Raw genomic sequence first — 14508 nt, forward strand, 5'->3', positions numbered from 1 at the left:
ACTGCCCCCCCCCCCCCCAAAGAAAAGGCTGGGGACGTAGCTCAGTGTAAAGCGTCCCTGGATTCAATCCCAGGACTGAAAAAATTAGCCCCACCACAGACACTAGTATGGCAATATGTAAATCAATGGATGTGTAACTGATGTGATTCTGCAATCTGTGTATGGGGTGAAGGTGGGAGTTCATAACCCACTTGAATCAAAGTGTGGAATATGATATGTCAAGAAATTTGTAATGTTTTGAACAACCAACAATAAAAAATTAAAAAAAAAAAAAAGAAAGCACTCAGTAGGGTTAACTATAAAAAAAAAAAGGTGTGCACGCACTCGTGTGTGTATGTGTGTGTGGCACAGGGCAGAGGGCCAGGAGTTTGTGTGGGGCAGTGCTGCAGCTGGCAGCCACCCTGCCCCTCCCAGTGTCATTATAGAGTGGTGGTCCCGGCCCTGAGTCCTGGTAGGATGGATACGTGCAGCACTGCTGCCATCTTGTGGTCACTGTGGGATACTGACCCCGGACCAGGGCCAGGGCCTGCAGCGCCCAGTCAGAGCATCTGGCTACCTTGGAGAGGCAGGGCTTCCTGGAGCCCCCACTGCACGATGGCAGCCCCCCCCCCCCATCTGCTCCTGTGGCTGGGATGAAGACAGCTGGCCGCCCTTGGAGCAGCCTAGACGAGGAAGGGGGCAGGCACATTCTCTGGTTCTCGCCTGCTGGGGAGAAGGCAGAGAGGTGGCCCTGAAGGGAGAGACCACATAGGAGAGCTGGGAAGATGAGCCGGTGTCCCTGAAATTACCCAGGACCAGAGGGCAGTGCTCTGGACCGGGTGTCCGGAGCAGGGGCCATGCTGGAATAGACAACGGGATGACCCTATGTGGCTACCTGTTCGCTCATCAACCTCCAGACCCCCGTGATGGAGCAACTGTTATTAGCCCATTTTATGCATGAGGAAACTGAGGCAGAGAGGTAAGTCATTCACCTGACCACACACAGCTCAGAAGAGGCTGCATTAGGATTTGCTGTTGGGTGACAGCTGGAGAGGTCAGGACGTGGACACTGACATGGCAGGAGGAAGAGGGGTCACTGTCCAGGTCCAGGGTGGGGCTCTGCCAGCCCAGGGAAGGCAGGAAGGAGGGCAAGGGTGCAGGTTCTGCAAGAGCTCCTGGGCGGCTCAGGTGAGCACTTCCTTACAAGCCCGGGCTGCCCTCAGGGGCCTGGCTTGGCCCTCACCTCCAGCACAGTGGCCCCACATCTGGGTGTCAGCCTTCCGTCCATGGGGCCAGATTGTCCACCCAGGTGGGCCCTGAGAGGGAAGGAACTAGCCCCACCGAGGGCCCCTGGGCAGCACACCAGGGCAGGACAGTCTGTGTGTAGCTCGCCAAGTTAGTCCCTGCCTCCCTGCTCTGAAGGAAGGAGAAACCAAAGCTCAAGGAAGCCGGGCACACCCAAGACCTGCAGCTCAGCCCCTCCCTGATGCCATCATGTCCCTGGCCCGCGGTGGCCTTCCAGTTGTGACCAGGACCAAGGGGACAGTCACACTTCTTCACGCTACCCCATGGCACAGGTGGAGGCCCCTCTGCCACCCAAGGCCCCACCAGGCAGCTGCTCCTTTCTCATGGGGCCACGATCACGCTGTTGGAGGATGGGGACTCAGCCTGGCCATCCTCATGGCCTCCTGCCAGGTCCTCCCTCACCACCGCCCAGCCCCGCAGCCTCCTCTCTGGAGGAGGAAAGCTCCCTGCAGCCAGGGCTGTCTCAGCCAGCGGGAGCCCAGGGACCCCACGGGGCCCTTTCTGTCTGCACCCCGGCTCTCTGGCTCCACCTCCGCCGGCCTCCCAGCTCCCGGCTTGGTGCTGGCATCCAGTGACCCTGTCCTTCATCTCACAGCGGGTACAGCTGTCAGGTGTCCTCATTGCCTCTGTCCTGCAGGAGCACCACGTCTTCAGGCTTCCCTCCTCCCCAGGACCACACCGGGGTTCAGGGAACCCGGTCACAGGTGGAACTAATCACTGCAGTTTTAGCCCCTGGAGCCACCCATGGAAGTTTCCTTGAGCTTCCTGGTGGCCACAGGGAAGAGGCAGCTTTGGTTTTGATCCTCATGAAATCACGATTCCCCTAAAGGCTCCGCTGTGGAGAGACTGAGGGAGCAGGCCGTAGGGACGGGCAGGGCAGGTGGGCTGCAGGGTGAGGGGACCAGGGTCCCTCTCTCCCATCAGTCAGTGCCTAACTCGGCTGGCGCTGCCTCCCGGAGCCTCAGTCTCCGCACTGCAAGTGGTGTTCGAAGCACGGTCCCCACTGGGATGTCGTGAGGGGTGGCTAGGACAGGCCAGGTGTGACGGGGCCCTGGCTCATCTGCAAGCCCTGAAGCTTGGCCTGGACCATGAGTTGTCCTGGGGGCAGCACTGCAGGCCTGCATGGGGGGCAGGGTGGGCCTCGGGTCCGTGGGGCCTGCTCGAAGCCGCTTTCTTTGCCTCCGCTGGGCCTGCAGGGCTGGGCCGCATCTGACCTGCCACGTGCGCAGCTCCAGGCCACGCCTCAGAGCACAGGTGCCACCCAGACAGAGAGCAGCTGGAGCAGCAGCTGCCCACACAGCCTGGCCACACCCGGGAGCCCAGCCCCGCAGACCTAGGTGAGCTGACACCGCTGCTCTCCTCAGGCAGGCCAATCTCTGGGGCCCTGGGGCCAGCTCTTCTGACCACCACCAGCAGGGCTGGACCAGAGGGTGCCTAGAGCCCACAGCAGGCCCTCTTGGGGGCCTGGTGTGGAGTCTGGACCCAAAAAAGTGGTGCCCCAAGACCCGGGCGCTCTGCTGCTCAGAGTGACGCAGCCAGAAGGGTGGTTTTCTCTTTATTGGAGGGTACAAAAGGCACCTCGCCCTGTACGAGGGATCTTCCAACAGGGCATGGGGCTGCCGGGAGACGGAAAGGAGGGGAAGGCAGTGAGGGAGTGGGGTCCCAGGGCCCCAAGGCCTCATCTTGCAGCTGTGGGCTGGCGAGGCCTTGCCCCTAGGGTGGGTGACCTACCCAGACAGCAGCTCAGCACAGCCTCCGCCCCGGCCCTGCGCAGCAAGCCAAGGCCTCCGAGCCCCCCGAGGCACCGGGAATGGGTAAGGCCTCGGCGGGCAGTGTGGGCTCCGAGGCTCCTCTGGGGACAGGACCAGGGTGGGGATCGCCCAGGAAAGGAGAGCCACACTGGGGCACCAAGCAACCAGACGGCTGCCTGGAGCCCCCCAGTTCCCAGCAGCTGCGGTGGCTGGTGTGGGGAGGGGGCCGAGCAGCCGTGGTCCAGTGGAGAGCCAACCCCGTCCCCAGTGCATCCCGCCGTCCCCCTCCCCGGAGTAGCACGGCCTAGCTCTATCCTTACGGAGAGAGGGGTACCCAGCCACAGCACTGACGGGGGAGGGAGAGCCCAGGGCAGGGAGCAGCAGGCCCTGGGTGGAGGGCGCCCGGCCCTGGCTCATAAGGCAAACAGCATGTCCTCGTCCTTCTCCTGGGTCTTCTTCCGAGGGCCTGCGCCAGGAGGGGGTCCTGGTGGGCCCTCGGCTGAGGGACTGAGATTGGGCAGCCGCTCGGCAGCTTTGGCCCGTTCTTCCAGGAACTTGTCAAACTCTAGTGGGAGAGAGAGAGGGGTGGGCTGGGAGGCAGGTCCCTGGGGGACGGGGGTGGGCGGGAGGGGGTACTACCTTCACTGGTGACGCCCGTGGGCTCCTCGGCGTTATTGCCCTGAAGAAGAAGGAGACAGAGGTCAGAGGGCCACCGGGGCTCATGCATCCAGCATGGCCCTGTGGAACTGGCCTGGGTGACACACCCGGCTCTGACCCTGGCCAGCCCAGGACCGGGGCCCGGGTCCCCACTCCACTGAGCTGCAGGTCTTGGGTGTGCCCGACTTCCTTGAGCTTTGGTTTCTCCTTCCTTCAGAGCAGGGAGGCTGGGACTAACGTGGCGAGCTACACACAGACTGTCCTGCCCTGGTGTGCTGCCCAGGGACCCTCGGTGGGGCTAGTTCCTTCCCTCCTAGGGCCCAACTGGGTGGACAATCTGGCCCCATGGACGGAAGGCTGACACCCAGATGTGGGGCCACTGTGCTGGAGGTGAAGGCTGGGGAGGGGCTGGGGCATCTGCCCCCAGACAGGAGGCCCCGAGTCCTTGCCCCTGGCTGACTTGGGCACGGGCCTGGTCTCTCCACTGGCAGAAGCAGCCTCTGGCCCGAAGTTCCAGATTCTGGTCTGGTCCTTGGTGCTCAGAGAGGTGGGTGATGGATACTGGGGTAGGAGCCCTGGTCACTCCTGCTCCTTCTGGTCTCCAGGGGCAGGGTCGCAGGGCTTGGGGGCGTGGACGCCTGCCCCGGTGCCTCCATTAGAGACGAGTGGCGAATTGCCCTGGGCTGGGCCCCTGAGCTGCCTGGCAGTCTTCTATCTATGCAAGGGGGGCAAGCTTGTCTCCCTGACAGTGGCTGACGTCCCCATGAGTGCTGCAGAGACGGTGACCGGCACTGCTGACCGTGTCTCCCCTGGGGGGGCTGATACCCCCGGGGCCTCACACCAGGATCAAGAACCTGGAAGGGTGCCGTGCCAGGGGGAGGCAGATGGTGGCCAGGAACGGGGACCAGATGTTCACCCTGGTCCCTCTGGGGGACAACTCTACCCTCATCTTTTGTGTGTGTGGTGCTGGGACTGAACCCAGGGCCTTGTGCATGTGAGGCAAGCGCTCTACCAGCTGAGCTGTGTCCCCAGCCCTCTACCCTGTCTCGCGGCGGCTCCTTCTTTCCTTTTTAGTGCTGCGCTGGGCGTGTTTAATGGGGAGTCTGTTGTTGCACATTCGTTTGGGGCCGTTCAGTCTTCAGGAGAAAAATGGGATTCCCTGTCAGGACTCACCACGTCAGCAGACAGCCACTGCTCTATGTCCTCCATGAGGCAGGCCTGGGTGACAGGGATCTGGAAGGAAAGGCAGGGGTGAGGCTGGGAGGGGCAGTGCTCTGGGTGACCAGGCAGAAGCCCCAGGGTCCACCAGCTGGGTGGCAGTGGCCGTCCCCCTGCCTGCCTGAGCTGCTGCTTCCTTAGACGGGCACTTCCTGCTGAGGCAGACCCTGGGATTCCCTCCTTTGAGAGCGCAGGACCCACCACCTGCCCTGTGCCCAGCTGGGGAGGGGTGCCCGACCAGGAGACCAACCAGGGGATGGGGACGGGGTACTGGAAGCTGGATTACGCCAGGTCAGGGGGAGCCGCTCCCCTGAATTCTGACACGCGACGGGCGCAGTGGGGCTCCAGGCTGGGGGAGCACCCTGCAAAGGCCCAGGGCAGGGACTACCCTGCCCACAGATTCTCAGAAGCGAGGCCCAGGGAGGGACCAGAGGTCTCTCTCTAGCCATCAAGGTGGGGGCAGGGACAGGGTTGGTGGCTAAGCACCACCAGGTCCTGTCCCCTGGCACGTGCACAGACTCAGCTGATGACAGAGGGAAGCAGAAGAGCCTGAGAGAAGTGAGGTGCTGGGTGGACCAGGCAGTGGTCTCGGAGGGTGGCATTCTAGACGGAGACATTTCAGTTTGGACCTCAAGGATATGGTCTCTGCCACAAGGGCAGTGGTTTCCTTCTCTACCCATTCTGCAGCTGCGGGTCATGGGCACAGACTTGGAGGCTGGCTGGTCCTCAGAGCAGCGTGACTCCTGGCAGCCTGCGGAGCACCCTTGCGCCTCTGCCCTCACCTGCAGGAGCACCGCCCTGGGCTGTGATGGGGTGGGGGAGGCGGGGGTGGGGGGTGAGGCCCACGGAGCTCACACGGCACCTGTGCGGAGCGGGGGTTCGGGGGCCATGAGTTGCTGCTTGACCGCTTTCAGAGAGAGGGAGAGTGAGTCTCTCCAACCAAGCCAGAGTAGTCTCCAGCCCTGTACCCCAGCCCAAGAGCCCACTGGGAGGAGCAGAGCCCAGAGAGAAGGCAGGGCCGGCTGCCAGCAGCAGCAGGGGCTCCACTGCTCACGCTGGCCCGCGCTGCCCTGCTCTGCCTGGGGAGCCCCGACAGCCAGAGCGGAGGGAGCAGGACGGTGCTGAGTGGCGGCCAGCCCAGCCAGGAGTGGCCTAAGCCATGGCCCCTTGGTGTGTAAAAGTGCTGAGGGGTGGTAGGTGCCACCACACAGACCGGAGGCCCTGGAGTCCCTGCTGGGGAGGCCCTGGAGTCCCTGCTGGGGAGGCCCTGGAGTCCCTGCTGGGGAGGCCCTGGAGTCCCTGCTGGGGAGGCCCTGGAGTCCCTGCTGGGGAGGCCCTGGAGTCCCTGCTGGGTCCCGCCGCCCCTGCTCCCTGTGTGGCTCTGGGTGACTTGCGAATGGCTCAGAAGCTGAGACCCAGGAGGGAGAATCCAGTCCCCAGGAGTCGCTGGGCTCCTGCCTTTCCTGCTGGCCTGGGGACAGGCTGGATGACTTCCGCAGCCTAACGGGTGTCCCAGTTCCCTGCTCAATCCTTTTAAAATCAAAGTCAAATAAATGTCCCTCCTGATCTCAGCACCTTCCAGTGACTTCTACCTCACCTAGGGCAGAAAGCAGTCCTCCCAGCCACCCCCGGGCCCTGCCACCTCACATTTCCTCTCCCACCGCTCGGCCCCACCTGGCCTTGGAAGCGGTCATGACCCCGTGTCGCCCCTGGCCCTGGCCAACTGGAAGGGGTTCTCACACTGCCGGATGCACAGGCAGAGGTACAAGGCTTGTGCCTGGAGCTGTGTCTTCAACTGTCCACTGGGAATAACTGTGTTAGCCACATAGGACCACTGGAGAGCCAGAGGGGGAAAGGCTGTGGACTCTGGGCCCAGAGCCCAGGAAGCAGCAGGCCCGCCTTTGGGAAGGTACCTGGTGGGACTGGCCTTCTGCTTACCCCTCCAGTGCTCTGCTGCCGGGCGTCCAGGGCTCCAGCCAGGCCATCTGTTGCTTGCGGGGCTTCATACTTGACCCTGAAACACAGAGGCATTTGTGGCCATCAGGTGCTGCCCTGGCCACACCAGGCTTGGGCGGGAGATGAGCTGGACTTGGAGTCCCTGTGTGGACTTGGGTGGGGCCCGGGCAGGGGCAGCTCAGACCACAGGGCAGGTGTGGGCTGAGGGCTCCTCCTCCCTGGCCTGCCTGGGGATGGAAGAAAAGACCCAATTTTCTGCCTCTGGGGACCAGGCTTAGGCACTTGACCTGTGTGGCAGGCGCCAGCAAAGCTGGAGAATGTAGGGGGGTCTTTGGCTAAAGACCCAGAACAAGATCCCCAGTGGCTACGGCCAGGTTTGGCCAAGCTGAGAAACGCTCCATGATCCACGCTCACGGAGAATAGTCTGCGGGGCCTCTTTGGAGCACTTCCTGTCTCATAATTTCATCAACTGGTTCTGAAAGGTGGCACCTGAAGGGGACCCGCTGGTCTGCTGCTGAAAACAAGGGTGCGGGCTGCCGGGGGAGCTGCGCCCTGCCTGGCTCACCAGTGCTGGGACCCTCCCTGATGACCCGCCAAGGCCCGGCCAAATGTCCTGGGGGAGGCCAACTGCCAGGCAGGGTGGAAGGGGCAGGGCTGGGAGGGACAGGGCCACTCGGCTGCTGGCCGGTGAGGAGAGGGCGGGAAGTGTGTGGTGTGACGGAGGAGCAGCCCCAGAGGGACCAAGGGCATCACCCAGAGTGGGAGGGAAGCTGGGCCACAGGGCGGCCAGGCTTGGGCGGGAGATGAGCTGGACTTGGAGTCCCTGTGTGGACTTGGGTGGGGCCTGGGCAGGGCAGGTGGGGGCTGAGGGCTCCTCCTCCCAGGCCTCCCTGCTGCTGTGGCGGGGCCGTCCAGGGCAGGCACTGGGACCGGCCCTGGTGTGGAGAGGGTGGTTGTTCCCACTCTGGACAGCGGTGAGGAGATCGGACTCTGCCTGCGCTGGCCCAGCTTCCAGGGGAGGAAGCGAGCCACGGGCCCAGCCCAGGGGAAAGCCCGGCGCAGTTAGGGCTCAGGCTGCCCCGGTGAGGGGCACTGCTGCTCTGCTGAGGTGGGGACTCGGGAACTGGAGCCCCCACATGGAACGGGTGCAGTGCCAATGTGCCTTCCTAGGAATGCGGTAGGTCTCACTGAAAGGGGCTTCATTTTTTTTGGTGCTGGGGATGGAACCTGGAGGTGCTCTATCACAGAGCTGCATCCCCAGCTCTTTTCTTTAAATTTTTAAAAAAAATTTGAGAAGGGTCTGCTAAAATGTCCAGGTTGGCCTCAAACCTGTGATTTTCCTGCCTCAGGCTCCCAAGTCACTGGGATTATAGATGTGGCTTGAAAGAGGCTTATTTTTTAAAAAAATTAAAACCATTTTTATTTTTGGAACTGGGGATTGAGCCCAGGGGCGCTTAACCACTGAGCCACATCCCCAGGCATTTTTTTTTTTTATATTTAATTTAGAGACAGGGTCTTGCTAAGTTGCTGAGGCTGGCTTTGAACTCATGATCCTCTTGCTTCAGCCTCCTGAGTTGCTAGGAGTCCAGGTGTGTGTCCCTGCACCCAGCTGAAGGGGGCTTCTTGGGCAGACCCCCACATCCCAGAAGCACTGCTACACACCCTCCCTCAGAAGGCGCAGCAGCTGGTGGAGTGCAACTGTGGGCTGGCTCATCCTGTCCCTGGTAAGTGACGATTTGCAGGGCCGTCCAGAGCCAACCTTGAGGCCAGCGTGGCCTAGGGGTGTGCTCATTCCCTTAGCATCCTTGGCTAAATCTGGCAAGAGCTGACGAGGACACGATGCCAAGGATCACACACCCTGACCCAGAGGTGGCTGCTAGTGGGGGGCGGGCAGCAGCCCGGATGCCGCCTCTAAGATATGCCAGGTGCATGTGGGAAGGGCCGGGTGAGGCACGTGGCCTGGGAGACTAGAGAACCCTGCTTTCCTTCACTCCAAAGAACTCCGTGTTCTTTCCTGATTCCTTCTCGCCCTGCCCCTCTCTCCCCCACAAGGAGTAGCCTGAAGCCCGAGGCTCGGCTGGGCCAGGGACTGGCTCTGCAGCAGCAAAGGGCAGCACAGCCTGTGGAGCGGCCCTCGACCTCCTGGGCAGAGGACAGACGGGGCCACTTGGTAATACACTCATCTAAGAGCTCCAGGCCTGGTGCTTCCTCCCCTTCCCCCCGCCCCTCACCTTGTGGGTCCTTGGGCGCCCTCTGCAGAGCTGCCAGCCCTGCTCTGTGCCCATAACGCCCGCCCCTCCTGCAAGTGGTCCCAGAGCACAAGCAGCAGCCGCAGCACAGGCCACTCTCCCGGGGAGACTGCACCCTGCAGAGCAAGCTCCAGGTGCCATCTTCCCTGTCCTCAGGGCCTGTGCCCTGGAGGAACAGCCCAGTGAGAGCACCCTCCAGATAGGCTGGCACCGGAACACTCAGACACACTCTCCAGTGTGCCAGGGCGGCTGTCCCTGGGGCCTGTGGGCACGGGCCACCCCACAGTGGCAAGTCCCCCCTGACCCATTAGCTTCCACCGGCACAGCAGCCTCAGTGGCGTCCCTAGCTCCATGGCAACCGCGAGCTGCAGGCCTGGGGCACCTGGGCTTGAGTGTGTGCACTCTACCAAAGTGAAGCCAGCCTGCGGGGCATGGTGACGACGCGCACCTCCAGTGACAGCTACAGCTACTCAGAGGCTGAGGCAAGAGGATTGAAAGTTCAAGGCCAGCCTTGACCACTTAGCAAGATGTCTCAAAAATTTTTTAAAAAAGGGGCCAGGGATGTTACTCTGTAGCTCAACGATACAGAGCTCACCTTGCATGTGTGAGGCCTGGGTTCACCCAGTACCAAAAACAAAACAACACAAAAGACATAGCTGCTTGCGGCCCAGGGCTGGCTCTGGTTGGGGGCAGGGCAGGGAACACCCTGGATCCAGGTTGTGGAATCCTAACTGGGAGGAAGGGCCCCTCCTGCTGGCCGTGGCCTATCAGACCGGACCTGGATTTGCTGGTGTGGGCAGGGGATCAACACAGAGTACCCAAAGCCAAGTGGCAGCAGCTCAGAGGATCTTAATCTAGAACTTTCCTTGGCTGTAAGAATCCTGGCTGCCCACAGCTCAATCCGGGTGGTCATAAGCAAAGGGATGAAGAGGCCACTAAGGGAAATGCTTCCCTGACAAGCATGTGGGGAGCCAGTTTGGGAGAAGTTAAGGCCAGGGGCGGGCCCTCAGACACACCTGCCTCGGCTGCTGAAAGCAGGTCCCCAAAATGGACAGCGTGCAGGAAGGGCAGCCCACCTCTGTCCCAAGGCAGGCCGGCCTGAGTGGGCCACAGGACTCCCCTGAGAGCAGGGTGGCTGGGCTTGAGAGCCCCGAGGATTCATTAGGGAACTTCCCTGGCCTCTGGGGGACGGGGGCTGGGGACAGTTTTGGAACCAGACAGCCCTGGGTTCCCAACCGAGTGACACCAGACATCAGTTGCCTGGCCTGACCCAGTCTCTCGGTGCCTCAGTTGCCCTCTGACCAGATTATGTCAGACTGAGGCAGAGGTGGTCCCTGTCTGTAAGCTTCCCTTCTGGGCCAGCTCTGCCTGCACAGTCTGCCCCTTGACCACAGGGCTCTGGGGCCATGCCTGACTGATGGACGCATGCCTCTCCTCCCCGTGCCCACCACCGCGCCAGGTTCAGGGGTCCTGAAAGTCCCTCTCCTGACAGAGGCCCTGCCTGCAGGTAACCAGGGCAGGGTTGGGCCACTCACTCTTTCCGTTGGTCAGCCAGCGAGCTGCCCCGAGTCAGCGCAAACATGTCAAACTCGTCCTCCAGGCGCCCTGGGGCATCCAGAGACTGCAGGCCAGTCCTCACGCTGCTGGAGCCCAGGTCTACAGGGACAGAAAGGCCACAGGAGGCCTGTGTTATCCCTGTGCTTCCCTGCCAGGCCCGGGGTGTGGTGCTGGGGCGTGGCAGGCAGGGGTGTGGGCGGCAGGTGGAGGGGCGGGTGGGGCGGGGAGCAAGCCACGGCCACTGTCTGGCTGCAGTCTGCTCCTGTCCGAGGTGCGGCAGGTGCAGCACGTCACTCCCTGGGAGCTGCAATGAGGGTCAGGGAACAGGAGAGGGGCCGCCCCCTACATCTGCTGGAGGAGGTGGGAGCAGGGCAGACTGGCTTTTCCAACAAGTGTTTCTGGGTGCTTCGGGTGGGGTCTGATGACTTCCTGGACTTGGCATGAAGCAGACAGTCAAGAGCATTCAAACCAACCCCATGGCTGGGGCGGGGGCTCAGTGGCAGAGCGCTTGCCTAGCATGTGTGAGGCACTGGGTTTGATTCTCAGAATCGCATACAAATAAATGAATAAAATTAAACAAACAATCCCTGTGACGGTGATGACGATGCCACCATTTACCAAGAGTGGTGGGGCTGGGGTGTAGCTCAGCGGCAGAGCAAGTTGCCTAGCACGTGACAGTCCTGGGTTCCATCTGCAGTACCACACACAAACCCAGAGTGCCCTCCAGGCCTGGCACTGGCCTGAGCCTGCGTCAGCTGTGAGCTTGTCCCATCCTCCTGACCCAGGAGGAGGGCCCAGCTCCCTCCTCCTCGTCCCCAAGAAGCAAGGAGAGGCACAGCGAGTCTAAGTCACTCACCTAAACGCACCCAGATGACTTAGGCCCTGGGGCATCAGCACAGAGGGACACTCACACAGCAGTGGGGTCTCTGACAAGCAGGGCCCAGGGCCTGGGGGACCCCTGGGGCAGCCCCAGTGTTTTGTCCTGAGTGCCAGCCTTGCCATAAGAGCTGGCTTGGGACCTGGTTTGGAGGGACACTGTCTCATGCTGGTGACAACGGAAGCGCCCAGGACAACCAGGCTGCTATGGCACGGTGAGGTGCTCTCCCTGAGCCCCCCGCGGTACTTACTCATTCCTGCCAGCTGGGACGAGAGGTTGCCGGTGGCCACAGGGTCAGGGCCCATGTCGATCAGGTCAGCGGCTGGCTCAGCCTCACTTGGGGCCTGGGGGAGGAGAGGCCCCAGTGTCCTCCCGGCCTGCAGCCCCGCTCCCTTCTCCTGAAGCGCTGGCCTGCACTCTCGGCCCCCAGGCTCTGACTGGGAGTCAGGGGGCTTCTCTCCTCCACTTGGGCCCCTGCACCAGCTGGTGGCAGAGCTCTATTTGCCATGAAGGGGCAGGGCCGTAAGTTAGGAGACCTCCCTGGGAGCCCGGGGGCAGCTCCATCCTGCCTGGGGTGCTGGGGGAGGCCTCCTCCTCCCATGAACGCACTAGCTCGAGTCGCAGCAAACACGACTTTTACCTTGGCAGTTTGTCCTGTTCGGAACCGTTCAAACCTACAAGACAGAGAAGACCCCAGTCAAGGGGACGGACAGACAGACACAGCTCCAGAGGAGCTCTGCAAACCATAGGTCTCAGAATCGACTCAGTGGGTCCACGTCAGGGAGCGCCTGCAGTCTGTGCGTGCTGTCAGCCGGGCCCCTCTTCCATTTGCTAAAGTGTCCCAATTTAAATGGCAGCCATAAGGCCACCTCAGTCACGACCAGCAGCCAACAAGCATGGCTAGAACAGAGAAGGGGACGGGGACATTGCCCTGGGACACCGTCTTCTCCTCTCACATGACTGTGTGCGCTGGGCTTGCTGGGGTGGTGTGGGAAAGGCGCGGGGTCTGAGCCTGCCTTATGGAGCCACCGAGGGGCTGAGGAGCTGGAGTGGAGGGAGTGGCTTGGGGACACGGGAAGTGGCATCACTTCTGAACTCCTGTCCCCTCCCCTAGTGTCTGGGGTTGGGGGTGCGGAGAGGACACTGACTAGAAGCAGCTGAGAATAGAAAGCACGGCACAGGAGAGGCCTGGGGACTGGTGTCGGGGGCCACCGCACAGCCCACGGCCTGAAATGCGGGAGAGGCCCTGCATTCCCCGGGGCCTTGGAGCCAGAGAGGCGGGCAGGCAGGGCCGTGGGGCCATTTCAAGTTAGATGGGGCTGGAGGAGGCTGGGTGGCCGGCATCAGGCACCAGGCGCAGGTGTGTGGAGGTCTCCAGGCACTGCCCCATGGACTCAGTCACCACCAGCTGCCACAGATGTGACAAGTGGAGGGCCACCACGTCTCGGGCCCTGCGGCCCTGTCCTCTTCCACAGCAGCAACTGAACGCTCTTTTGGAGAGCTGTGCTCCCCAATCTCATGTGATCCTGATGGCCTGTCACTGAGAGGCCTTTTCCCCTCCCCATCTGGTGGGACAATGAAGCTAAGCCAGTCTTGGGGCTTCTGAAGCTTGATGAGTGTTTGGGGCTGATGGTGGCACCTGGGACATGGTCCAGGAATCTGCGTCCCCACCTTGACCTCAGACCCCAGAGCTGCCCAGGGGCCATCCTGCCTGTTTACTGGCAGCTTCACTGTCTTGCTCTTCTTTGGATTCTGAAAACTACTTATTTAATAAAGCCTAGAAAATTCTTTTCCGAGCTTCTCCAGGAAGGCCCTGAGTAGCCTACCGCAGGCCTAGTTAAGCCGGGTCATTGTCCACGGGCCCAGGGGCTGGAGGTACGCAGCGGGCAGGGACAGGCCAGACCACCACAGCTGCAGGGCCCATGCTCTTGCCCCGCCTGCCCAGCCCCCGGGGCGGACTCCTTGCAGGCTGCAGGCCGCTCCAGGAAGGGGCTGAGGGTGTGGAAGGGCGGCTTTCAGGCCCTGGGGAGGGGGCACTACCGTTCGTGGCGCAGGAACACGTTGTTGAGATTGTCGTTCACGATGAGCAGCTCCTCGGTCAGCTGCTCGTTGGCGATGCGCGGAATGAGCTCCAGGACCCTCTGCTGCATGGCCCGGCACGTCCGATGAAGCTCCTGCAGGGGCCGAAGTGAGACACATGGTCACTCGGCCCAGCAAGGCCATCCCTCGTGGACAGCGCGCCAGCCCTGGCCTGGCCTTGCAGGAGGGAGTGGTTTCCAGGGGATGGCTCTTGGTTCTACAAACAAGAATGCACACTTCACTTCCTGGTTTCTATACCCAAATTAATCAGATTAATTGGTCTTGAGATGGGGCCTTGCTATTTTACCCAGGCTGCCCTGAAGGCTGGGTCCAAGGGGTCCTTCTGCCTCAGCCTCCCCAGGAGCTGGGACTATCGGCACGTGCCACCTTGCCTGGCTTTACCTTAAAATTCAAAGCACAGGCGATCCCAACACGCTAAATGCTGCCGGTTTAACCTGGTGTGTGCAGTGTCCAGAAGGAAGTCTCTCCCACCATCTTTGCTTAAAACAAAACTCAAGACTGTTGGGGGCACAAGAGTGATGGCTGAACACAGTGTCACCACTTCTTTGGGTGTAGAAAAAACACAATTTCTCTCTAGCCGTTATCCACACATGCTGATTATGAATCTTTGCCCTATTATCTTCACTAATTTTTTAACTTGGGATGATCTCAGATCTCCAGCACTGCAGAGAGCTCCTGTGCCCGGCACTCAGTTGGCCACCTGTAAGAACAAGGTGATGACACTGGGTGGGGCTGCCAACTCGGCCGCGTGCTGGGGCCAGTGTTCCAGGGCCCGTCCACACTGCACTTGGTGGCACGTCACTACTTTCCTTGCGAGTGTCTGGTTTAAACTTACTTGGAGAAAATAAAGAAATGAAAG

General features: G+C 61.5%; 1 protein-coding gene across 2 annotated transcripts in view; it reads right to left on the reverse strand.

Moving 5' to 3' along the window:
* Window positions 1-2822: 2822 nt before the first annotated feature.
* The window catches only part of Tom1 (target of myb1 membrane trafficking protein), a 31470-nt gene continuing 19784 nt past the window's right edge, over window positions 2823-14508 (reverse strand). For both annotated transcript variants that reach the window (XM_027939944.2, XM_071609557.1), the window contains 8 exons: window positions 13590-13723; window positions 12190-12223; window positions 11800-11893; window positions 10651-10771; window positions 6849-6924; window positions 4866-4925; window positions 3675-3714; window positions 2823-3600 (listed from right to left, as the gene is read on the reverse strand). In XM_027939944.2, coding sequence (XP_027795745.1) covers window positions 3449-3600; window positions 3675-3714; window positions 4866-4925; window positions 6849-6924; window positions 10651-10771; window positions 11800-11893; window positions 12190-12223; window positions 13590-13723 — 711 coding nt within the window. In that variant the 3' untranslated portion in view covers window positions 2823-3448. The remainder of the gene's footprint in view (window positions 3601-3674; window positions 3715-4865; window positions 4926-6848; window positions 6925-10650; window positions 10772-11799; window positions 11894-12189; window positions 12224-13589; window positions 13724-14508) is intronic.

Source organism: Marmota flaviventris, chromosome 3 (assembly GCF_047511675.1).
Source record: "Marmota flaviventris isolate mMarFla1 chromosome 3, mMarFla1.hap1, whole genome shotgun sequence".
NCBI lineage: Eukaryota > Metazoa > Chordata > Mammalia > Rodentia > Sciuridae > Marmota > Marmota flaviventris.